Source organism: Falco rusticolus, chromosome 1 (assembly GCF_015220075.1).
Source record: "Falco rusticolus isolate bFalRus1 chromosome 1, bFalRus1.pri, whole genome shotgun sequence".
In the NCBI taxonomy this organism is placed as follows: Eukaryota; Metazoa; Chordata; class Aves; order Falconiformes; family Falconidae; genus Falco; species Falco rusticolus.
In genome coordinates, this window is record NC_051187.1 from 22,236,906 (window position 1) to 22,263,273 (window position 26,368).

Consider the following 26,368-nt stretch of genomic DNA (forward strand, 5'->3'; position numbering starts at 1 on the left):
TGTCTGCATATCTGCAGTGTAATCTGATCGGTAGGGGAAAGGAACTGGCTGCAATTTACATATCTCTTGGTTTTGTTAGGATATAAAAAACAAGTTCAGAAACCAGAACTGTCACATCTGTGACGGAGACAGCCCAGGTCCTCTCCTGCAGCCAAGGCTCTCGCAGCGTAAAGCCTCCCTTTGCGCACCGATGGGCAGCTGCATCTAAATGGGTAGCTGTCCCCATTGTAGGAAGGTTAAAAAAAAAGAAAAAAAAAAAAAGGTCCCTAACCACACCTTCTTCTAACAGTTTGAATTGTCACAAGAGGTGACAGCTCTGGAGGGTCTCCATAAGCCCAGAGGAAAATTCAGAGAACCTGCAAGTGGGCAAACACAGCTGCTTCTGGATCAGGCACCGGGGGATCGCAGGGAGGGGGCCCGGGCAGCCCTTGCTGTCCCAGATGAGCCAGCTCAGCTTCCTTGAGCTGCAAGGAAACAGGAGGAAGGGAGGCAAGTTGCAAGTAACAACAGATCTTAATTTACGCTCTTAAGCACTGCGGAGTTCTCTCTCTGGCTGCTTCTCCTGCTGCAGCCAACCCGTCCCCAGGGTGCCCCAGCTCAGCGGAGGGGCAGCGGTGAACCCCGGATCCGTCCTGATGTAAAACTCCCGCAGGACCAGGGGGGCTGTTCCTGTAGGAAGACTTGGCCGTACCCAGGCAGCGCATCGCTCTGCAGAGCAAGGCACGGCGCTGCGAGGCGGCCCTGCAGGCTCACCCAGCCCGCTGCAGGAGGTCGCTGCCTCGCCACGAAGGCGCAATATGCCCCTGCACTTGGCTGGTGCGGCCAGGGGTGCAGAGCAGTGACTGGGTACGGCCTGGAGACAGAGCTCGCACCTCTGAGGCAGCAGTCGGGCTTGCTGACGCCTTGCTGCTACCTGCAGAGGAGTCAGTCCCACCGCGGGCAGCGAAACTGTCAGGTTTGGCTTTTAGTGAACAACAACGGCCCTTTGTGCCCCCCTGCCCCACAGATGACCAGCGCCATCAGGGCGTTTGGGAACAATCTTGGTTTTGGAGAGACATGCAAACATACATGCAGTCGGAGAAAGCTGAGATGGCAGGAAAGGAAAACAGGTGCCCTAATTTCAGGATACGGTTAGCTTGAACTTGCTTTGAACTTTGTAAATACAGGACACCTGACATCATATTCATTTACAGTATGTTTATTTCTCAGTGCATTACATGAAAGGTCTTTGGTATTTGTGGGTTCTTGAATACTGTTCCCACTCTGCTCTGTAAGAAAATGCTGAATACAAAACATTCCATATACAGTAACAAAACCCATAGCAAATAAAGAGAAATAGATATTTTGAACAATAACATAGCAATATGAAAACAGGTAAGTAACCATGCAAGAGGTGGAACAAACAGGTTGTGTTTACCACAAACATTAGAGCCTGCCATAAATGAGTTCATCATGTCAGATGAGATTTATTCTTGCTCTAAATTAAGAAATTACAGGATTGCAAGATACTGCGTATGGCTGCCCTATAAAAGACCAAATGGTTGTAAAGCTTATTACAGTGAGAGAAGCTGGGACCATTTGCACACATACGAAACACACTGATATAAATAAAAAAATACTGCGTAAAATAACTAGTGAAAACGTTAACATTTCCTTCCATGGATGGGAATGTGCTTTGTGAACAATTATAGCACCTTTGAATTGCTTGATTTCACTGCAATCACAGAAACTGCGAGTAGTTTAACCCCCTATATCACCGAACACCGGAATGGAATGTAATCTCGATTAAGACAGAAGCTGTAAACGTGGAGGAGAATGGCTTTCCAATAAATTGTATCGAGAAGTAATTCCAGAAGCTGATTGTCTTTTAGAAGCCTTTGTCACAGTGGTCAGGTTCCTACGTTAAAATAGTTCATTGCAGGGACTGGGAGCGAACCCCAGTCCCAGAGCCAAACTCCCAGAAAGCCGCTTGTGAGCCAGATGCTCTGCCCCACTGACAGCAGCCCCAGTCCGGGCTAGCTGAGAGCTGGAGCTCATCTTTATGGCCTGTTCCTTTGAGAGTTGATGGCAAAATTGCTGTGGAGTTTGGTGGGAGCAGGTGAGGGCTCTTCTCTCTGGTTCATTCATGTTTTCCCTGGGTTGCTATCAATTCTTTACAGTAAGTGCAAATAAGGTACTCGGGAGAGAAGCATTCTCTGCCTCCCGAAAGTACCAGATTGCTGGTGAGCACGAGGGTGCACAAATTGCAAAGACTTTTAGTTGTGCAATGCGCTGCTTCTGGTTAGCTCCAGGTGAGGAAAATGCGTTACTACCACCAGAACTGATCCAAGTCAAAAACACACTGGAGCTCAAAGAAACATTAAGAATTTCAAAAAAGTCTTAGGAAAAAAAAAAAAAGGAAAAGAACACACTATGGTATTGCACAGTATGCATGTAAGATAAAGCACTAAACATTTCAATTAAAATATATTTCTAAATGAGCACGCATTCAAAATAAATCCACTCTCTAAGTTACCTAGACACGGCAAGATGCATTATATGCCCTGGCTAAAATGAACCTTAGTATCCTGCCTAAGATGGAAAATGTGGTTGGAGTGGTTTTCTTAGTCATGAGTATCATTAATGTCAGCGTGTGAGGCTGTGTTCACCTTTTAAAACACAATGAAACTGGGACTGCACAGCAGTGTGGTCCAACCCTTGTGTAAGTCGAGAGGAATGAAACCCCAGCTGAGAGAAAGTCCATTTGGTATGATCCCGCTGTCACCCAAATTAAAGATACAGTACCGCATAAGAGAGAGATGTAGCTAAATAAAGCAAGAAGTGTGGGGAGAAAAAAATTACATAGCTCACAGAAATCTGGAAAAGCCAATAATTAAGATGGTTGCAACCCAAATCTAACCAGTCTTTTGACAACTGACTTGGCAGGATTCGTTGCAAACAACTCCCATTAAATTTCCTTTCATCTTGCCAGTAATTTGATTTAAATAATTTCAAATCCAAAATGCTAGTCAATGGGAATGACTTGAAGAAAGTACTCATCAAGCTAATGCAATAGCTTTGAATTCAGGAAGGCAAACTTGGAGGAAGAAAAATTTATCTTTCAGTGTGAGGGCTCCAAAACGTCAGGGAAGTGAAAATGGCCTCGTCGTGCTCCCTCTTCCCCAGATTCAGCCGGTAGCTACAGGACCAGTGAAACTGAATTTTGCCGTTTCCCTTTTTAACGACTGCTTTGGTTTAGTTTAGTCCCCGAAGCTGCCATGAGGACACTTTCTTCATGTGGCAAGCGACTATAGCTAGCACCAGCCTGCCCAGCGTACGCGGTTACACCAAACTGGGATTTCTCCTCACGCCAGGACCTGAGTTTCCTGCTGGTAGCGCGAGGGGATATCTCCAGGAAGGTACCAGCCGTGTAATGGCCATGTGATCAAGACCAAGATGGTCCCAATTCATCAAAGAGGTAATCAAGTACCTTCTCAATTCCTACATGGTAATCAGCCTGTAAATGGGGAAACATCTTTTTTGTTCTTTGCACTTTTAGTTCTTAAATGGAAAGATTGTTCCAAGGCTGCACCATGCTTAGCTGTCCACCAACAGAGCTGTGGCCCTCGCAGCAAACAGAGGGGCACGGGCTGCTCTACAGCGCTGCAGTCACACGCCGTATGTTGGAAAATTGAGCTGTTTGTGTCTGTGACCAGTTTTAGGCTGAGCGCTGGCTGCCAGCCTTCGTTAAGACCCTGATTTAATTCGGCATCATTTATATATATATACTGTCATTAGAGTTAGCACTGGATTTAGAGTTAGTGTTGGGTTTGAAACTGAGATGCATTCAAGGAGACTCTTTCATTCTCCCGAAAGGATTATGAATACAGGATGACTACTTGAGGCCAGTAACCTGCTTGACTTCAGCAGTCCTGCTTGGTTTTTTGTTTTCTGACTATATCACACTCCAGCTGTAATTCAGGGTACAGGCAGGCAAAAGGAATGCTGGAGCCTGGAGCATCAGCTCTCGGCAAAACTGCAGTCTTGGGGAAAGACAGCACCTGATTATACCTTGCCTTCAACTCCCCACACTTTCGTAATGCTTTGGGCTTGCTTCTTTGAACTGTCCAAAGGAAAACTTGAGTGTACAGAAGCACAACCTGACCTACGTGGGCTGACTGCTGAATGAGCTCCACCGCTGGCATCAGCCAATCACGCCGGGATTCAAAAGCAGGGCAATTAATTCATTTACTGCAGCCTTCAAGCCAGCTTAAACTGAGGCTGTTTATTATTTAGCTGTACAGCAGTAAAGAGCTTCTGTACGAGGACAAGTTTCTGGTGCTGGCTTGGCCTCAGCTCACCCATTTCACTGTTTTGGGAGGGACGGTTGGATTTCTGAAGGACAGGGCCAAATGAAGACACAGAGTGAATCCAGTCATCCCGAAGTAGCCTGTAACCTGTTCATTTCTGAAAATACAGTGCTCTTCAGGGGAAAGATTTGGATGTTCTGATGTCTCTGTAGATCTACCATGTTCACGATGTATATGGAAAGGTAATCTGATGTGTAGCTAATGTTGGGCTGGCAGAGCTCCTTCATTTTAAGCCCCATTTCCCAGTGTATACATGCTTCTTGTTTTGCCTTGGGAAGATCACGTTGGGTGACAAACATAGCTAAAAACATGGACCATACAGTTGCTGGTCTTTGCAACAGCTTCTGACAGAACGATTGTAGCAGTACAGTCTACCTTTTTCAAATAGCTGTATCTTGCACCAGGAACCAGACAGAATGTGACCAATATACCTGACTTACGCCATAAAATGACCAACACAAACTCAATTTGCTTACTTTCATCCTGGTCTGAATTTGAAAACTGTCAAAACAGGAGGCGGGGTTAAAAAAAATATTTAAAAATAGTACCGTTGGTTCAGTTGATTAGTCTCACCCTTTCTAAGAAAAATCACTGTCTACATGAATGATAGCAACCTGTCCGATTTGGTTTGCACAGCAGGTGTAGCAACTCATTTGCCACTGAAGGGCAGGTTCAGCTTCCTCAGCCTGGAAGCTGGGACCTTCCCCAAAATAACAAGTTATTGCAAAAAGTAAAATGACTTTTTATTTCACTCCCAGTGCAAGATAAGCTCTTGACAAGACTCTTAATTCCTTAGGCTGTGCTTTGCTACTACACTGGCTCCAGATTCAAATGGCAAGGATTTACTCACAAGATAAAAATGAAACAGTGTGAAAACATTTTCCTTATTGATGTAGGATTAAGAAACTATTGCAAACTATCCTTTTCTGTGAATACTTAGCTATTGCTTAAATTATCTCTGGATGCGTGCACAAGCTGAACACAATATGGGAAAATTCTTGCACAATTCCATCATATCTTATACAAACTGCTCTGTATTTTCACAGAAAGAGTCTAATCTCGCTGAAGATAGAAAGTCAGTGTTGCCACAAACATTTGGATCAGAAATCCTTGCTTCGCCAACCACAAATAGAAATAGTGCCACTCACACGCATTTAGCAACATGAAAAGCCAAGATTTTGATGCTAAAGGACAAAGAGTAACCTGGATTTTCAGAGTAACAGTCTAAAATGTTCTTTGAATTTTCCAATTTGTTCTTTGCTTCAAAGAAATCCTTGCAGGTCATGCTTTAATGGCCTAGGGAAGTGGTATCTTCACCTGGAAGTCAGCATGACACACCCCATGAAATAAAAGCAGATGCCACCAGCTTTGGCAATGGATGAGGCTAAGGCTCGGCTTTGGGTCTAGATGGGATTGATTGTCTTGGCCAATTAAGCAGTGCTTTAACTGAGTAACTTTCAGGGGCAGTGACGAAATAAGGGGAGGATTAAACTCTTGAGACACAGTCAGGAGGCGTCATTTCTGTAGACAGCTTCTGAGGATACCCTCCATCTGGGATTCCAAAGGCAAAACAACAAAATTAAGAAAAAGGTTCTGAAGGCCCTCTCTGAGCTATGGGTAAGACATTCCCTGCAATAAGGGCTTAGGATTGGCCAGGTGAGGAAACCCCGTGGCCAACACTGCAGCCTCCTACCCACTTCATTTGCACTCTGCAATTAAGCACTGGGATACTGTATCTTTAACTGGTGAACAGGCACAGAAAACACAGAGATGCTCCTACTTCATCCGGTTGCTTCTCCTTTTGGCTTCACTGTCATCCAGCAGTGAAGAGAGGATCTGGTAGGCCTGCGGCTGCGGGGGTCCTCCTCGTTTGATCTTGATGCTGCTTCGCAGAGGGGAGCCCGGGATCACGTCTTGTCCAGAGCCTGGCTCAATGGAAGACAAAGAGTCTGTAAGGAGAGAAAGTCACGGGAGAGCGCTATTTAAAAGAGGAGGCTAAGGAAAAAAATCAATGGGCCCTTCTGAATGCTACCTCTTCTGGAAGATGCGTCGTCCCTCCTGTTGTCTTTGCATCCGGCAAGCAATTGCGGAGCTACATGTGTGCTGCCATCACACTGCTCCTATTCTAGGCCTTTTCCCTCTGCTCTGTCTAAGCTCTTTGGGGTGTAAGTACTCTTACTACATGTGACCCAGCAGGTCCTGTTCTCATTTGTAATTCCATTTATAAAGCACTGTTCTTCTACGGATTATAATTTTGGTTGGGCTACAGCTGCTACTCATCATCGCCCACAGACTCCTGTTATTGAAGGACGGGGCCAGGCGGTCGCTGGGAAGTGATGCTCCTGGGGGTTTAAGCACCATTTCACCCCTTGTGAAGAAGGACATTTTGAGGCTCTGAAAAGATTGAACAAAAGGATTGATCCACCCTAGGCTACAGCCAAATCAGCGATAAAGCTGGGAATAAATATTAGCTGCCCGTTCTCCCAGCTTGCCTCACGGTGACAGGCGCCTCCTGCCCTCCGAAGCTAAACACACGTCTGACTGCAGCCACTCTGTCTTCCCGGCAGTCAGCAACAGATGCAGATAACTCAGTGCTGCCTCATCATTTCGAATGGCCCAGTTTCTTCTTCCTTCTGCCTTCAGAGATGGACATCTGCTTGTTTCCCTGCCAAGAGCCCAACCTCACAAGCCTTGGTTTGATCCCACAAGGCAGCAGTTCTGTTTCAAGTGAGCGTTTGGCTGCTGGAGGATTTGGGCCGTGTTTGCTGGAAGTAAACACTGCCAAACAATTTGGGCTTTCGTGTGTCCTGCTGGGCTGCGCTCTGCAGCTTGCTCGGCCAGATAATCTCAAAGTGGCCTCCCACTGCAGAGAAGAGATTTGTTTGCTGGTGTGTTTTGCCTTGTTGCTTGGGTGGCTGTGGTTTTGGAAACCATGCTGGTTGTGGAGTTTCTTGGGAAAATGAGAGCATGCGATTGGCATTTCTGCGTGGGTCTTTAAAGCTGGGCTGAGCTGGGCTGCCCAGGAACCTGTGGTCAAATCCTTTACACCTACGGCGGGAACAGGACCAGAGAGTTGGGGATGGCTGATCTAAACCTGTGTGGTGCCTTTCCGTGCAGGGAGGTCTGCGCTCAAGGAAGTTCTGTTTGGTTATTTTATGTCTTTTTCTGTTTGTTGTTGGTTTTTTTGTTGTTTTTTTTTTAACCATATACACATACAGGGATGAACATAATTGCACAAGGAAAAAATGCCTTACTTTCCAAGTTCTAAACAGTATTTTGTAGGGCCTAAAATATGTCTTAAGTTACAGAATGGAACTATCTCAAAAACGGGCAGTAAAAATATAATTATCTATAGTTATTGGGTAAAAAGGAACTATTTAAAGAAGTCATGCAATATAGGTGTTTAAATATGGCCTTAACGATACAACTAAAAATCATCCATTTTTGCTGATGCAGTTACACTGGTGTAGAAGTATATGTGGGTATAAATAAATCGTTTCCATCCCAAGCAATAACAGAGAATACATTTATGTCAGTAAAAATGGTTTGCTGAAACGACTGTTTCAAATTAACAGCAGCGCATGCCTTGTTGCCGCCGTATTGCCAAACAGACAATATAAAAAATAGGTAAAATAGACAGTTCTGCAGGGGCAAAGTTGCGTGGATCCCCCAGTCCAAGCTTCCTGATGAGCTTTTTGCTTTATAGCAGTCTAAATGAAGGTACAAAGTAAAAGATAATGGAGGGCCAGGCGCTGGGTCCTGTAAATACACTGCACTGTGCTTACGGGCTGGGTTCCCCTTCCCCTCTTATGCACGGATTGCTGCCTAGGTGACGTAGTGGGCAGCTTGCTGGTACCTCCACCATCTCAAAGCAAAGCAGCAGAATAACATCTTTTCCTGCCCTTGGTGTATAAAATCCAATGAAAATATGAAGCAAGCTAGGATTAATGTAGAGGTAAGGTCAGGGTGACTGTGGTTAAATCATGGGTTTGTGATTCATGATTTCCCGAACAGCTTAAGCCGTTGTTGCCTCTTGCTTTTGGAAATAAATAGTGCTTTGGGCCCCTAAAGGACAGATGGTCATTGAACAGTGAAGAGCAGTGCAGACACCTAAGCCAGCCCAGCCATACGACACAGCACCACGCACTGATGCTGTTCCGGCTTCGAAGTGCCCAACAACGTTTTCATTTTAGCCCTGGGCTGGCTCCAGGAGGGACTGTGCGTTCCCGAAGCGTGCTGCCTTACTGCAACTGACTTAAAGCGACTCGCTTAGGACCTGCTGGACATTTTAGCTATTTAGCATTTTCAGAGGCTAAATCAATATCCAAAGGCTACTCCACGATACAAGTGGGTATCAATCTGAAGGAAGGTGTGAGCAGCGTCCTTTCTAAGCAAGGCCAGCAATGAGGTTCCACGTGTCCAGGAGAGTACAGGGAAGAGGCGCCACGGGCCTGGGTCAGTGCCAAGGAGCAGGCTCGTTTCTCGCAGGTGGGGATAGTAAAGCCAAACTACCTTTTGCCTCTACTGTGTTTCTGAAAGGGGAGAAATTAGCCCAGCAACTTTTGGCAGCTATGCGAGAATTGATCCTCAGGTACCCCGAAGGGAGAAGCCTGACCTGCGACAGCTGCACAAACTCACACCCTGGGCAAGGGAGGAAAACTCTCGTCAGGGGTGATGCCACACACTGTACCAGTGATGGGAGAGCAAATAGCCTCGACAGAAAACAAAATCTGCCTGAACGAAGAACCTGTGAGACTGAGACCGTCTTTAAATCTGAGGGTGAAAATAGGTTTTATGTAAGTTATAACCATGAGAGGTTCAGTGATCGCTGATTTTCAGGATAACGTGGTAGCACTGTTTGGCCTTTCTCTGTAAAACACAGCGCTACACAAGGCAAGGGCCTCAGTGGTGTTAAAATCACTTGGGAGACATTATTAACAGGATTAAATGATCTGGCCTAAAGACTTGAACAAGCAGCTCCCTGGGAAGCTGGTAGATGATCTGTGCCACATGGCTTGAGCTGCTGCTCGTGACTTGGCTCTCTTAATTGTAATAAAAATTACTGTGGGGGTCATTTCACCTGCTATTGTAAAGTCAGAGTAACTTGTACATGGTAGAAGCGCTAGGTCCTCAGCAGTTCTAAGCATACTTAAGTCACGTTGGGTACCTAGTTTTGAAACCCAGCTTAAACAGTACTAGACAGAGAGCTGAGGAGACTGGGAGGATGTTTAACCATCAAGCAGCTGCCTGAATGGAGCCCGCAGTTGTCTAGAAAAGAAAACCTTAGCAACGCTTACCATGAATTCCTATCATGTGCTCAAGAATTAATACCCTCTCGGCTAAAATCTTCAGAGCTTCTCGAAGCTGTTGAACACCTTCCCCCTGCAAGAAGGAAAAGAAAACTAACATTGGAATGTGTTGCAGGATAGCCTTCTCGTTCATAGCGTTGCCTCCGTAACACCAAACTATGCAACGTGGACACTTAAATACGATGTAAAAAAGGAGACAACCTGCCCCGTGTCAGCCGAGCCTCTGATGCAAACACGTGCCTTTCGGTTTGGTTCCTACTTCTGCAGTGGGCCAAACCCAGGGTGCATATTCCTGCCAAACCTTCCTACGGTGCAACTTATGTTAACATATGCTGAACTACCTGGAAAACAGGTTTTGCTCTTGTCTGACATTTACTTTGAACACCGGTGAGTTACCTGGGCATTCTCTTCGCTGTTACACCGGGGAACGGGGACAGGTGGCTAGCACCATCTTCTTGCTGCCTCATAAACTGGAACTGTGGTGTGCAAGCCCATCCCGATGGACTTCACAGTGCCTCTCCAAGAGCTCCCAGCTGGGCCACATGCTGCCTGAAGCCTGTCCACATACCTTCATGTACACTCAGGCTGTAGTTTCTTCCCCCCAATGCCTTCGAGATGGGCTTGGAGGGACAGGTAGATGTTGTGAAGGATTTTGGGGCAGGAGAGCAGAGGCTGAGAATGCCAACCCTGCACAGGCCATTTGATCTCTCCTGGGGGTCTGTCCCTGAGCCTGTGGGAGGGACAGGGGGGGAGTAGTTCCCGACCTTGTGGCAGCTCTGTGTAGCAGAACAACCACAGGGGACCTAGGAGGTGTTCAGAGCATGGTGAGAAGGGCAGCTGACAACGTGGCCAAGGAAACCTTAAAGACCAGCAGTTCTAGCATGTATCAAGTTCAAACCCAAGGTTCACATCATCGCTTGCTCTGCACTTTCAGCTGTGGACACGACCCTTGCCCCCCCAACCCGGCCTGCCAAAGGGAATATGGTTGAAGGACAGTAAAAAGGCAGAGCAAACCCCCAGTAGAAATACAAGCTTACATCAGCGCCTTTGTCACCTTCCTCACCCTTCTTGCCTGGTTCACCCTAAAACAAACAAGAAACAGAAATTTGTTTTTATGTGACTGAGGACACTGGCCAGGATCACCGGCATCCCTTCCCTCCAAAGGATCAACTTAAAGGCAGAAGTGTTTCACCAGCAGAAACCAGACTGACTCTGGCACACCACGCCAAGGGCCAGAGCGCTCTGTCCTACCTCCTGTCAGCTTCCCAGGAGGGCACCACCATTGCTGACACGTTTCTGACCAGCTGTGGCCAAGCTGCAGGAGGGGCTGGCTGCCATGGCCTGGGCCCACAGCAGGACTTCTCATGAAGCTCTTGGTGAGCAACGCTTCAGGCTAAAACACCGAGACAAAACTACTGCTCCCCTCCACCAAACACGCATGTGTTCATCTTCAGTTTAGAACATAAAATCCTGCATTCTGCTTTCATTAATTTGTCACATCACTTTCTGCCTCTGAAGGTGCTCATTAAGCTTTTCTTGAACAAAGATCCCTATGTGCTGTGAATACTGGTCTGATGTCCCCCCCCTAACCGAGAAGCTCATGCATTTCCCAAAGAACAGATGACATGGAAAGATTAAACTACAAGTTAAACGTAAACCAAGGCTAACAAACCGATGATTAAACAGAGTGGAAATGCCTGGGCTCCACAAACTTGTTGGACATCCCTGAGATACTTGTAAAGCGGGGGTGGGCATGGGAGGAAGGAGTGAAGAAAAGGTTGTGCGAATTGTACAAAATGAAGAGGTGGAATTAAGGAAGAGAGAAGAGAAACATCCTAGAGGACCTGGGACCTCTCTGGATGTTGCCAGCCAAAAACCCAGAGCTTGCTCCACTAGCTGACTTTCAGCCAACCCTCATCTCCACCGGTTTGTGTGCACCCTAGCCACGTGTGCCATCTCCTGTGTGCATTTGTTCAGGTATTGCCAGGAAATCACTTGGAGACATCTCTTAATCTCCTTAGAGGGTTTCCAGCTCAGCTTGACAGAGCGAGGTGCAGGAGGGAGCTGAGGGCAGCTGATGTACTTGGAATTGTTTCACAGTGCCCACCTTTGGGCTCCGGCAGTGCCAGAAACTCGCGGGGCCCAGAGGGGGCTTCTGCCTGCCAAGGTTTGGCTAGAGGGGATCTGCCAGGTGGTATTTATGGTGCCAGACCAGCACCAAATCCATCTAAGTCTTGCACACACCCGCAAGTACATCACTTACAGGAAATCCCTTAATGCCCCTCTCTCCAGTCAGACCTGCTTGCCCCTGTTGGAAATAAAGTAAGTGTCATTAGGAGATATTTTTCCATTTGACAAGAACATAGTGTAATTTTTACTAGTGGAATTAAGATGGCTTAATGAAAAACCTTACACTTGGAATAATATGAAAAAAATTCCTCTCCCTTGACATTATCACTTAGAGACAGCAAAAGGGGGTCACGGTTTTCTGTCAAGTATCAGCTCCAAATCCCATCACACTTTGGAGAAGTTTGGTTTGATACAGAGCTGCTCAGCTCAGTACCCACTCAGTAAGACGATTAACAATTTTTTGAACTTTACAGCAGTCAGTTACATTATACCAGGAAGGAATTTGGCTGGAGATTTCCTTCTTGCAAAGATACTGCATTCTTCTCTCTAGTAAAACTGATGGGCTGATGCTGCCCCAGACAGCAAGCAGAGCCCAGGACTCCCACAGAGCAGTGATTTAATCTGTCTCCTGCTCCACACACACATCCCTGCATCAACCCCAACAGCTACTGATCAAAACACATGTACAATATTTTGGTTGGTTTGTTTCTTTTTCCTGCTGTGTTAATTTTCACATTGTTCTCAGTGGGGGGGCTTTTTTGTTCTTTTTTTTTTTTTTTTTTAACTTCTCATTTTTAAACAGAAACATTTTGAAATGGTACATGTTGGTTTGGGGCAGAATGAAATGGCATTGAACTTATCATCTTTTTTCCCTCTTTTCCTCTGCAGCATTGGTTTCCCACCCTGCAGCAGGGCAGAATCCCTGACCAGGAGAACAGCTGTAGATCATTTAATGAGAAAGCAGAAGCTTGGGAAGAGAAGGCAAAATTTAAAAGCATCTTTAGAAATCCATTGATGAAACAGCTACATACTTATCCTGGCTCTTCTCCCCTGGACCTACACAGAAACAAACCCATCCTTTTTTTCCCCCCAAAAAAAACCCACCTAGCTGGTGGCAGCTTTTTGTAGTATTTGCCAGAAAGGGAGAGCTGCTTTGTTTGTGTGTCCATCAAATTGCTGCTGTGTATAAAAGCAATGGCCCTTGGCAACTACAAAACATGAGCACAGGGTGCTCCATGTGCAGCCAGCCAGCACCAGACAAAGGCCCGTGCCGACACGAAGAGCGCTGGGAGGAAGGCCCAGTTTGGTGGGTGCTCCAAGCATCTTCAAAGGGATGAACTTGGATTCTGCACTGGAGGGAATAAGGGCTGTGAAAGCCCAGGCAAGAGGCAAACCACAGAAAGGAGACATAACAACGCACTCAAAATACATAAACAGACTGTTCTCTGTGTCCAGGAGAAACAGAAAGGATGTTATCAGCTTAAAGGGGATCAAAGGATATTTAGGCTGGATGTTAGAAATATCTCTTGTACCTCTGAAGACTGCCTGGAGATGATGTGCTGTATCCCTCACTGGCACGGTTTAAGAATAATACAAAAAGAGGCCGATGGTGAGCAGCACACATATAGACGTGCCATCCAGGGGATGCGCTCAGACTGCTTCAGGTCTCTTCTACATGTGTTCTCTCCAAGATTAAGCAGGAAGAATGTGTAACAACAGTTTCACAAATCTCAATAGAGACTGTAAACCCTCCTCTGCTTTTCTTTGCAGCTGCACAGCTCCTCCACTCTGTGCAAAGCTAGCCCTGATTTGTATCCACCAAACCCAAAACTGCAGCATGTAGTTGTCAAAACCAGCATTCCAATCCACACTTAGAAAAGACAAAAAGCACACAGACATCCTACAGAAATTCTGCCAGAAAAAGCTATTTGCTTCGCTTCCTACACTAACAGAGAAAGGACAAGAAATAATACAATTTATCTTTTCTATTTAGCAAGACATTTTTATATTTGAAAATCTCATTTGGCCCAAACCTAGGAGAGTTGCAATTCTGAATATCTAACAAGGAGGGAACAAAATCAAAGTCTAAAGGGTTTGTCGGTACTGAACGGACACAGCGCAACAAAGCTTTTGTTCCAAAGTAAGTGTAGTCTCAGCAATATGGTCAATCCCAAGCTAAAGCAAAATGTTAAATGAATCACTGAGAAAGATCTCTTATCAGGTTCCTGGATGGAAACCTGACACTTTGCATGTGCCATGCCTTTTTTTTTTTTTTTTTTTTTTTTTAATTAAACTGAAACCTATAATTTAATGGCAATGAGCTTTAGTCAGTAACCTGTGCTGAAATCTCATCAGTTAAGGTTTTGCTCTCTATCAGAATGTTAAATTCTAGTTCCAGAAATACATCAGTCTGTAACCTATTATTGAAGCCGATACCTGCCCAAAGTGGCTGATCTGCACAAGGAAACCATTACTAAAAAAATCACTGACAGTCTCTGAAAATGATCTCTGTCTTTCAGGGAGCTGCAAGTGACTTCTTATGTAAGAACAGGCACCAAGCCCCCAAAATAACATGCAAAGATACTAAAATATAACAGAGCTGTTTAAAAGCATACATGCTCCATCCTCAGATAGCCACTGCTCCTTGGGGTGACGTGCCTCAGCAGGGAATGACACGAGCCACTGGGACCTGCTCTCCTTGCACACAGTCTGGACAGAGGAACATAGTTGTTGTTGGTAATTCTCATGAATTTGGGAAGTCATCAAATTGGGGTTAATCAATTTGCACTTGTCTTTCTCAGCTCTTTCAGACATTCCTCTGTCTTTTGGACTGGGAGTGTGAGCAGAAATGAAGAAGACGAGATGCTGCCATAGGGTAGCAGCACATCATCTACAGGCACCCATTTACAGCTGGAGACCTCCACGTTCACCTCCATCTATGTGATGGTAAAAGTGGCACTTGGAAGAAAAGGGAACTTGTTCTCTACAGCTGTAGCACAAGGTGGTGTCAATGCAGCCACCGCTGCAGCTACCCATCATTTTAGAGGTACGAACCAATATTTTTCTCCTGATCTTCTTCCTTTCTTAGACTCTGCTTCACAGCAGGGTCTTAGTGATTGTCCATCTGTGCTCACTTCTACATTTTGCAGATCTACTTGCTGTATGATCCTCCACCACGTACTACATTCTCCAATGATTTTGCACTCCTACTGTCTCTCAGAGATTTCACGGACCATGACCTTTTGGAGAGTAAGCTGAACAGAAGCAGCTGAAGGTGCAAATGCCACTTTGAAACCCTTCCTTGTGCTTGAATGTTGCCTGGGAATCTGACACATTTATATCCTTGTTGGGCTTTTCTCTGGCATTTCGTAAACTTCACCAGTTTGGCCATAACATTCGCACAGCCCTTTTTTCTATGCTTAGTTATTAGCACTTGACAACCCATCTAGGACTGAGGTGTAGCACATGAACATAGTAAAAACATAATTTCAATACTCCAAATATATTAAGGACATAGTTTGACCTGGGGAGTGGCTTTGGCTCAGGAAAAGTCTGATGAGCTTTCACCGCCTTATGGCCACAGAAGGAAGAGTTGTTAGACCACTCAAAATACTCCACACTGAAGAGCTTTGGCTGGTGGAAGAAAGTCAGTCTCCACAAGCCTTTACATACCAAGCATTTGCTACCTCAGTCTCTTTAGGGAACACCAGACTCTGCAAGAAATTCAACCCATGATCTGTACAGTAAACCCCCCATCTTGGTCCGTGTAGAAGATCTAGAAACTCTACAGTTAAAATTGCTCGTGGCTGCAGTCCCACAGAACTGGAAAGACCTATGCTGTATATAATTTCTGAGGCATCACCCCAGATGCTGCTGGGAATCTCTCGGTGTATGTAAAACCTTACTCTCTCTCCTCGGTCTCCTTTGGAGCCTTTTGGCCCAGGTTGTCCTGGAGAGCCTGGTAAGCCCTAGAAAAGATGCAGAACAAGAAAAAATTAATTTCTACTGTGCCTCCTTTGTGTAGGTGTCATGAATACATTTCCCAGTGATCCTCAGCTCCTGAAAACCTCATACACCCATTAAGCAATTGGGCTGGATTCTTTTTTACCCTCACACAAAAACAATGGAAGCTCTGTTCGCAGATATCCTGAGCCCTATCGTTTCTGCAAATCCATCTATTTGGGTCTTTTAAGGCACTGCAGGGTACTGGTGTAACGTTTTTACAGGTTCAGTGTGACAGGATAGTTCTTGTTCTCAGTTACCAAGAAGAAATTAATACACAGGTAGTATGGTTAGCTTAAAAATCCCCATTACTTTCCCCCTCTTCATAATTGCCTCAGTGGGTGGCATGAGTAAGCATACATACCTGAAAATTAATTGGATTGTGCAGTGGAAATTATTTTGAAGCTATTCACTCACCCTAATAAACAATTTTCAAATTAAGCCCAATCTCTACTAATAATTTTGCTCCCTGGGTTGAATAAATCTATAAAACAGTCACCAATGGATAAGAAGGGCATAGTCTCCAGATTTCTACTAATTGAACGGCTCTGCAGAAATCGATCCAAATTCTTAACTTATCCACCCAGCAAAGCCGCAGCTATAAAGCAGACAGGGAGAGAACAATATTGTTTGTTTATATTCAGCATGTCAGCTCCCCACCGCCACATGCAAGATGCTTTTTTCCACCTCAAGTGACCTGCACATCGCCTTGGAAACTGCAGAAACGAGAGCATTGCTCCGCTCTGGAGCGCTGGTGATTTAAGCCAACCTGCTCCACAACAGCCCTCGGGAACCTCTGCCTCGCAGCATCCAGAGAAACAAAACGGGCTTTCTAGGCAGAGCTACGAGGGGCCTCAACACCTGGTTCAGTGGCCCAGCAAGACTGGACGTCAGCGTTTTGAGGGTCTGCAGGAGGAGCACTCGCCCAGTTGGAGCTGGGAGGCAGCAGCGCTCACCGTTAGCGTGTTGCTCCTGGCCTGCAGTCAGCCCCAGCAGCTCACCCCAAGCCGCACACTAGGCTGGCCTCCTGTAGCCTCTGGGCTCTCAGAAGGCTCAGGACCTCAGGCCTCGGGCAGGAGGTTACCCTGGGCTGCCCAGGTCGGGCACACACTGGGTTTGGCCCCGTGACAAACGTGCAGTGTGAACAAAGCTGGAGTGTCCCCAAGCATCCTTTGCTCTTGACAGCTCTCAGCAGTGACTTTCAGTGTGTGATTACACAGGGATGCTCAACACTGAAATCCACAAATGTGTTGCAAAAAATAAAAGATTTATAACGTGTGCTGCATGTCAAAAAGCCAGACTCTACTACGGAACCTATTTATAAATTGTGAATTACCTTATATTTAATCACGTTAAACTGCATCTGTCATTTTGCTGCCAAATTTCCCACTGTGTTCATATCTGTCTGGAGTTTCTCAGCATTCTCCAGAGCATTCACTAATTGAAATGATTCTGCTACCCTGGCAAACTTTCACTAACCTGTTGTCTGTTGCTTCTTCAAAGTGATTAATAAATACACAGTGTAAGTCTCCTTTCTCTATTTCTAGCAATTCCAAACCTCCTCTTATCAGGATCTAGGTTACATCCCTCTGCTTAGTTACTTAGTTTTTCTCTCTGTCTGTGCTCTTCAGTCACTCCTATCTCTTTAGTCATGTTAGATTCCTTTAAAATACTTGATGTTACTGGTTTACCTCCACATTAAGTAATACTCTTCCCAAAACTGGAGTCCCTTTGTATCAGCCAACCACAATTTTGAGTAGCTTGGCAGTTCACTACTAATCATGACTTCACTTCTTTCCATTTAACCAGCTTTTTCCATCCATGTGAGCACTTTGTCCTTCTTCTACCATAAATTCTTTTGCGTGAGTTTATCACACTCCATTATTACCTCCCCTCTCCACAATTTTTGTATCAATAAATAATCAAACTGATGCGAATTTGTGATATTTTTCTTGAATAGCAAGAGCTATTTCTGAAAAAGTAGGCTTAACAAATGCACTTTGGTGAATTGGTGAATTGCCATTGATGCATTTTTGTTCTCTTTACGTGACATAAAACACAGTATTTTTCCATCACTGGGTTAGTAAAGCCCATGTTAGATTCTTTGCATCAACTCAGGCCACAGTGAAATGTTCTGACACAGCAACGGCAAGATGTGCTGTTATGATTAATGGAAAATCCGGGAAGTGCAACCATTTCAACCTCTCAACATAATTCAGAATGAAAACAAAAGCTATTAAAATCACGGAATTTCATGGGGAACAAAACATCAGGTCTAAGACTTATAAACGACTCTTTCTCTTTGTGCAATGAGAAGATATTTTACACCTAACCCCGGACTCTGCCCCTCAGCCCCAAAGCACCTTACCTGTGACCCAGGGACTCCAATAGGTCCTGGTGGTCCTTTGGGTCCTGATGCACCTGGTGGCCCTGGTGGGAATCATCATTTGAGACAATTTAAAGGAGACTTAGAAGGAAGAACCCTGAATTCCAAATGCATGCACTTCCTTTCATTGTTCTGCATAGGCTCTCAACGGGTAAGAGCCGTTCCTGGATTGCAGGACTGCAGCAGAAGTGCTTCATCACACACTGGATCACTGGATACCCACATCCTGATATAATATATCCCTATGCCCTAGGGAAGGTGTTAGGGGTCTGGGAGGAAAAAAAGGTGAAAATAGGCAGGAGGGATGTCAGTTACATGCTGCCCTTCCATTGTTTAAAATTACAACTTCTGAGAAAACTTAAACTAGATCCATGGAACAGCTACAGCTGCAGTTTCTGAAATGGAGTCAGGTCTTGTAGGTGGCAAGGGAAGCCCACACGCCTGCTACGGTCTGTCCCTGTAGTGTTTTAAAAAAGTTGATGATGAATAAGAAGGAGAGAGGGTTTGGAGCCAGCCAGCATGAGAGGCTGACTGTGGCAAGGCAAAGCAAAGCTCTCTTGTTCTTTACTCACTCCAGTGGCAATAGGTTCTTTTAAAGTCTCTACCACAGAAGGGCCGGCTTCCAGGCCCAGTTAAACGCTGCCTAAACAGGTCAACTTGCTTTACACAGTCGCTTAACAGATTCATTCCTTTTGGAAAAATAATTGTATCTCAACAGTAGCTGTTAAATTATACCTGCAAATGGGAGACAGGATATTTGCTTAGTCTGAACTTAGCAACACTCCTCTCTGCTTTAGTTTTATGACAACCCTTGAGATGAAACAATGTGGACATAATACACAAAGTACAGCTGAATCAGCCTCAATCATTAATGCACCATACAAATGCCTAAGTCAAAGAATCAAGGAGTTGAAGGATAAATGAAAGGAAAAGCCTTTTCTGCAACTAATGGGAGTTTTGCAACTGCAAACTAATGGTTGCAGGAATACTATCTTTTAAGCCACCCATCAGCACAGAGAAAAAGAACTGACACTGAATTTTCATCCCAGATTCTGATTTCAGTTATAGTGCTGAAAATCTGGAATAGCTCAAACCATCTCCAGAGTCTGCATACACATCACAGAGCAGCTGGCCAGATCCTGCTCGGTGGAGCTTAACAGCGACAGGACAGGATTGCAGCAACGGTGAGAACAACTCTGCTCTCATAAAGGAACTCACTGGACAACCCACCCTTAAAGACAGTCTTTAATCTTTTACATCTCAAGGTGTGCCCTGCCAAAGGTAAAACAATCTGCCACTATCAATAAATAAGAAACCTGTTTACATCTTGCCACCCTTGCCACTCCTGGACTCACTGCTCTGCTGCCCTTCCAGTGAGGACCACTCGCTTTCCCCGCAGGCATCTCAGACCACTCCAGTCTCCATCAGAAATTTTGTTTGCTCATCCTCCCCATCATTACAGCTTTGCAGCTCAACCGAGTTTATTACCTGGTGGCCCAACAGGGCCTGGGGCTCCCCGTGGTCCTGGCAGGCCAGCCATGATGGTGTCTATGACGGTGGAGGCCAGCTGGGGTTCTCCATCTGTGTTGAGGAGCACAGCAGTTAGTGTCAAGCTGCCCAGTCCCAGCAGGCAGCACTTCTCTCCAAAAGCCTTTGGTGCCTGTTGGTGGCCAAGGGCAGACGGTGCTTCAGGACACGTCATTTGGGCTCTTGGAGCAATTGCCCTTCCATCTGTGTCCCCTACATCTGCAGAGCTGCTCATGTCACCTCTGATAACCCCAGTGAAGTTGTCCTTTCTCAAAAACCTGGTGTTCCTGCACACCTGTATAACCCACCTCTGAATGCCACAGCAGGTTAAGAGTAGCTCTGCCTATCTTCAAGACACATCTGGCTACCTGGGAAGTCCAACATGGATCTGGAGCTCCCTCTTGCCTGGCACCAGTGAACCGCTGAGCACAGCCCAGCACACACACACACACCCCCGCAGCCCAGCAAGCTCGCCCTGGGTGAGGTGGTGGTGGGAGACACCCTGAGGGTCTGAGGATGCAGGAAAGCCCGGGGAGAGGGTGTGCTCTGCCCCCTCCACGTACTCGGGAAACTCTCTTGCTGTTTAGGATTATTTTAGGTGTTCAACTGGATGGTTTGGGCAGGTCCGCTGAGTTCTGGGAAACAGATGGAAATGGGAGTGGAGCAGGGAAGGGAAAGCCATCAGCAGGACTGGGAGGAACATTATACTTTAGCACATCTTTCTCAGTCCTCTCCTGTTATGAATAAATACCAGCAGCCTGTAGCTGTCCCCATCTTCCCTCATCCTTGAACCAACAGGCTTACCACTTCAGCTGGTAACTGAATAGAAAAACCACAACTATATATAAAAAAGCAACTTATTATTCATTGCAATTCCAAAACTATACCCAACAACCCTCTTCCCTGTGGACCTGTACTGTAGCATTCTAGTAAACTGTGTGGGTACCTGTATGGTAGCATCTTTCATCTGAGCACCCCACAACACTATTCGACAGTTGTGGAAACCTTGGGGCAAAAATTCCCTGATCAACCAAGACAGCAAGATCACAAAGCAAGGAGGGGAACCCCCATGTCCTGGTGCTACCAAGACTTGCAATCCACTGTCCTGACCAGTGCTGTATGACTAAAAACATATTTCCTGTTGCATGTAACCTGGAAGAAGATGTTGGCTCCTGGTCACTGGGATGGTAAATCCTCTGCAAGGTCCACATTTTCCATAGCTGGAGGCCACCATGCAGGAATAATGTCCCTCTCCTCCTGCCCATGACCTCAAACTTCCTCGTGCTGCCTTTCACCCATCCCTTTAACCCACCACAGTAAAATTCAGGAGAACCCTGTGCAGTAAAGGACTGCAAATGTCTCACTGCTGTATTGATGCAAATATCAAGAGACACCAGGAAGATCAGAAGGGTGTTTGCTTACCCTGCAGAGTCCAGCCCAAAGGACATAAAGTGAAATCTCCAGAAATGTTAGCAGACACATTATGAAGCCTTTTCAACTTCTGGAGTGTTGGCAATGACAGAGAGGACTTTCAAGCTAGTTGTTTGAAAGCAGTTCCTAGGGAAAACTGTGAAATCTCTTTAACTTCCAAGGATGACAGTTATCTCTGCAATGCCTGGCAGCAGAACAGCACAGGACCTAACCCAGATCCCTCCAAGAACCAAATTCCGTGCCTAAAGCCTGAATGCAAACAGTTATTTATTTGACTATTGTTTCCAGCCCCATCCATCTTCCCTTCTTCACAGCCCTGAAACAAAACAACTGAGACTGTTTTCATGTTCAGAAGGAAAGGTACCCAAGTGAAGTGTGTAATCCAATTAATTTGAGTTTTATTTGACCATGTCAAAATCCATCACAGCTTGGGAGTAAGATGAAATTGGGAAATGAGCATTGAACAGCAGTGAAGGCATTAACAATTGCAGAGCCCTTTGTTTTTAAAGAACGAGTGGTCGCCAAAATCAAATGCACATCCACTGAGAGGGGGAGAGGATGGGCTGCAAACAACCAGGATTTAATTACTGCTGGAGGTAAGCCAGGGATAAAGATTTGGGTTACAAAACATTCCAGCTAAATGGTACATTATTGCAACGACAGAGTTGCTCCCCCAAATTCACCCATCTGGACATTTGACCCAAAGTAATTTATAAAAAGCGATTCCATAATTATGACACAGAAGAGAGCTCTGCTCAACAGCCCTTGAGATCAGTAGCTCCTGATTTGGCCTCTGCAGCACAGGAATGCGGACACCCGGGAAATGTAGCGTGGCTCCTTCCCCAGCTGCCTGGCCTGGCAAAACTCACTCAGATCAAGGTTTCCTTCCAGGGTGAGCTCTGAATGGAACATAGTGTGAACGAAATGGGATTGAAGTGTGTAAAACACAACCCTCACATTTATTACGGGACTCTCCATATTCTTGTAAAGCAGCAGGAAGAATTCATATCTCCTTATAAACTCCCTTCTCCTTATAAACGGGGACATTCTAGGGCTCTCTGCAGCTAAAGGCTGTTACAGCAGCCACAAAATAGCTCCAGCAACAAACGGCAGCAGGAATCTTCCCATCTCAGCCACCTCCTCTAGTGACCCAGGCTCTGCTGGGCTCAAGGGCTGGATTTTGTTTCGGTGCTTCTGGATATACCGTAGCAGAAGGCAGACAAGTGTCTGCCTCATTTCAGAAGACCTTGATACACAGTTTGCTCCAGGAGCTTTCCAGCTCCTAGCCAAGGCAAGAGGAAGAGTGCAACCAGTCTGACCTGGTACGATACAAGCACCTACGTTCTCCGGAGCAGGGCACAAATATCCTGCAAAAGGGAAACCTGGAACAGCACAGAAATGCACTGAACGATGCGGTGGGACTTGCACAGCCAGAGGGGCAAGGCAGCTCAGAGGTTCAACAGCTTTGGAAACAATCGGAACGGTTTTCTGTATCAAATGCCGTTCGCTTCCTCCTCTCCTTCCTCTGCTCTGTTCTCCCGTGCTCAGGAAGGGCCAGGCATGGCAGCAGGCACCGGGATGTCACTTCACAGATCTGTTCTATGCTCTTTTTCACCAGGGACACGCTGGGCACACAGGTGAGCCCGCTGCGCCTCGGCTCCCCTGCTCTCCCTGCAAAATAGGTTAATGGTATCTCACGCGTCCTTTGCAAACTGAAATCTTTGAGATGTAAGAAGACACAACCCTCGAGAGAGTGAAAGCCACATTCTTTTCTCTTACTTTTCCCTAAAAACTGCCTTAGCTTTAGCACAAGAAAGAGGACTGAGCTGACTCTAGACCACATACCTGATCCGCTCATTTTTAAGCGGCGGAGAAAGCACGCAAGCCTCACAGCAGTGGGGTACGGCAGTGTAGCTTCTGGCCTGCATCTAACGTTTCTAAGGGATAAATTCCCCCATTATAGGCTTGATTTGTTGAGACAGGATGGAAATGAAGTAATCCTGTCTTAATTTCTTTCTGCTACCTGATCTGGAAGGAGACGACTGGGACCAATTTCTTTACCACAGCACAGTGAAACTGTGAGAAAATATTTGACTCCCCAGTTTTGGCTTCTGCCTGCTGATAAACACTGCCAACAGGAACTTGTTGTGATTAATAAAGGCACACGCATTCACCACGTTCAGGCAGAACCAGACCCTGTACTACTAATAATAATCTGATACAGCTTTCTCACATCTCGGTGGGTGCACATGCCCATTACCAGGAATATGCTTCCCTCTGCTGTCAGCAGCTGGAATCTTGTGTTTATAGTTTTCAGATGTGCTCCATTCAAAATCAAAAAAATAAATGTTTAAAAAATTCTACCCAGAATTTACAAGACTAAGTTTTACTGGTTGTAGAGGAACAGCTTTCTGCCAACCTGTGGTAGGAAAAAATCAGCCAACACATAAGCAAAATGTTTTGTAAGAAAATGGTCCTGATATTGCCACAACTTTATCATGACCACATAGAAAACTTATACTTGCAGCAAGACTTGTATTAAGAAAATTTTTTAAAAACTTGACATGTCATAAACTTTTGGGCTACTCCTGCAAACCAAGAAGTATGCCACAGGTATGGAGAAGTACAGGGCTGCTCTAGGGATGCAACAGTCACCACTTATGGTCCTCAGGTCCATGTGGGAGCCTGTTGCTGCCTGATGTTGGCAGACTTCGTACAGATATTTGTCCTCTTCCCATTCTGGGATAACACAGAGCTCACCCTTCTCACACAGCAGCTGGGAAGGCCACGTAATCAATGCCTTTATACACTTAACCACTACTTTGCAAGAAACAGTTGAATTTAAAGGGTGGTTGGAGGGAGGGTGCAGCAGCAGTACCCAAACCATCTTTAAGGATCCTTTGGAATAAAAGGCTGAATACGGAATGGCACCATTCGGTGTGATCCTGCAAGGTAGTGAGGTGATTTAATGCCAAACTTTCTTGTTGCAAGGCTCACGAATGTAGCATATCAATATACATTTTGTGAAAATCTTAGTCTCGAACCACAATTAATCTCATACTGACCATACACCCTAAGTAACTGAATTGGAAACTGAGCTGTTAAAATTCTTCCCAGATTAAACATACACCTGTTCACTTTCAGGAAAAGGAGTCTGGTGAGCAGAGTGGGTGGAAGGGAAAGGAGAGCTCTAGAAAACTGTCAGACACACGGAGACTTACTAATGCTTGGCTGTAACTAATACAACTGAGCTTGCGAGCTGGACATCAGCAGAAACGCTGGGCAAGAGGCACAGCTGAAGTCTGGGGGAGCGGAGATGGGAGACCTGACAGAGCGGGGGCCCCAGGAGTTTACAAGCCAAGTGGAGATACAGGTGAGCTCTGCTTTATCATCATTAGTTGCCAGCTAAACAAGAATGGACTGGAAGAATCAAGCCCAAATTTGAAAGCACTCACATAGAAGTGCATGACGTGCCTTTCCTGGAAAGCTTTCTTGCTGTGCATAGCACAAATCAAATAAATGTATTTTTAAATCACCATAGGCTCAAAGAAACCCCGACCCTCTGGTTACAGGGAAGGGATAAATCACAGTTTTGGTCTGGGCTTTCAAGTCCATAATTCCATGTTTTGTGTGGATGTGGGATAATGTTGATGCACCAGAAACGCAGGTGTAAGATGCATCTGTGGGGGCCGTAACAGAGATGCATTTAACAGATGTCCTTGTTACGTTATATAATTTCAGAGTTGCAAACCCTTGGTACTTACTCATTTCTGAGCAACCCTGAGCACTATAACTCTGCAACAGCGGCACCGGGAGGTCTCTCAACAGCACAGTTGTGTTGCACCAGCACCTGTTTCTCCACCCACTGATCTCTCATGTGGTGCTACCTGAGCCCTGTATTTCACTAAAGACCCCCTTCACAGCAGGTACTCATGATGGAATCTTAAAGTACACCAGTATAGCCTCCTCAAAGCTATGATGAACCCCGAAAACCAGACACAGGGAACAACCATAAATCCCCCAAACCCTGTTCTCACTGATGGTTTTAGAAAAGCAGTGGCTTAGTTCCTCCTTTTGGAGAGGTGAACCCCTCTTGCTTCTAAGTCTTATGTGTTTCATCTTGAACAGGAACTTCTAAGAGACCCAGACGATGGAGGCAGATTGCCCAGCTGCTCCCAGGGCAGGCAGGGCCCCGGCAGAGCCTAGCAGGGCAGTGGGAGGAATAGCTGAGCTGCTCTATGCCTGCCCACTCTGCTTCTGCACAGGGAACTGAGAAGGACACCTACTTTCTTTTTCAGCTGTGGGCTGGAGTGAGTAGAGAACCCCTTGTTGGAAGGTAAGAGGGAGGCTTGGGGTGGCTGGTGGCCCTGGAGGACCTGGGGGACCTGGCATCCCGGTTTCTCCTGGAAGTCCTCTCGGTCCTTGAGGTCCCAACAGTCCTGTGCAGAGGCAGGAAAGGACATGTTAGTGCATTTGAAGATGTGCTAATGATGCTACTATGTAAAAAGGCAGTAAGAGGACAAAGGATTTATGTCCTGAACTGTAATTGTGGGAATTAAGGGCGTGGGGGGAAATAGGAACAGCTTCCTCATTTTCCATTATTTGCCTTCAGCATCTTCCTCTGCAAAACAGACAGCCTTACTTGGCTCAAAGGTGCTGAGAAGCTTAATTCCTGAAATAATAAAATCTACCCCCTCCCTGACACCCAGCAAAAAACCAAAGGCCACAAGGCATGAAATCACACGCTGCTCATTCTCTTCCCCTCCACATACACCTGTATGTCACCTTACCGCCAGGAAAGCACAGCAAGGACAACGGCAACCCAGCCAGTCCGCCAGCAGGCTGGTTCCACTTCCTGGGGGGCTGGGAGGGCTCTTGTTACAAACTGAGAAACCAAAAGGCAGACACATCCTTGGCCAGACTTTAGTCATTGACAGGTTGCCAGAAAATGCCAAAAAGCATTCAGGGCTGCTTTCACATTTAAGGCACGCTCCAAGTTCCAAATCTTTCCTGAGCTCAGACTGACAAGGCACAGCCTTTTAGACACATAGAAAGGACAGAGCCTGAGATCTGGCACCTACTGTGTAGTATCACCTTCATTTAGGAACATTTTGGGGATGAATAAATTCTCCTAGCTCAGGAATGGAGCGTACTCTGAAAGTATGGCTTCATAACCTTTTCCCTTAGCGTACAAAAGCATCATGAGTTTGACATCCTGGCATCTGACACAAATG

At 45.9% G+C, this 26,368-nt stretch overlaps 1 protein-coding gene across 7 annotated transcripts in view; it reads right to left on the minus strand.

Moving 5' to 3' along the window:
• Nucleotides 1-1,182: 1,182 nt before the first annotated feature.
• Nucleotides 1,183-26,368, minus strand: part of COL26A1 (collagen type XXVI alpha 1 chain) — a 195,399-nt gene continuing 170,213 nt past the window's right edge. For all 7 annotated transcript variants that reach the window (XM_037375062.1, XM_037375063.1, XM_037375061.1 and 4 more), the window contains 8 exons: nt 25,421-25,573; nt 19,665-19,757; nt 18,159-18,220; nt 15,694-15,756; nt 11,922-11,966; nt 10,696-10,740; nt 9,647-9,731; nt 1,183-6,298 (listed from right to left, as the gene is read on the minus strand). In XM_037375062.1, the coding sequence (XP_037230959.1) occupies nt 6,126-6,298; nt 9,647-9,731; nt 10,696-10,740; nt 11,922-11,966; nt 15,694-15,756; nt 18,159-18,220; nt 19,665-19,757; nt 25,421-25,573 (719 nt within the window). In that variant the 3' untranslated portion in view covers nt 1,183-6,125. The remainder of the gene's footprint in view (nt 6,299-9,646; nt 9,732-10,695; nt 10,741-11,921; nt 11,967-15,693; nt 15,757-18,158; nt 18,221-19,664; nt 19,758-25,420; nt 25,574-26,368) is intronic.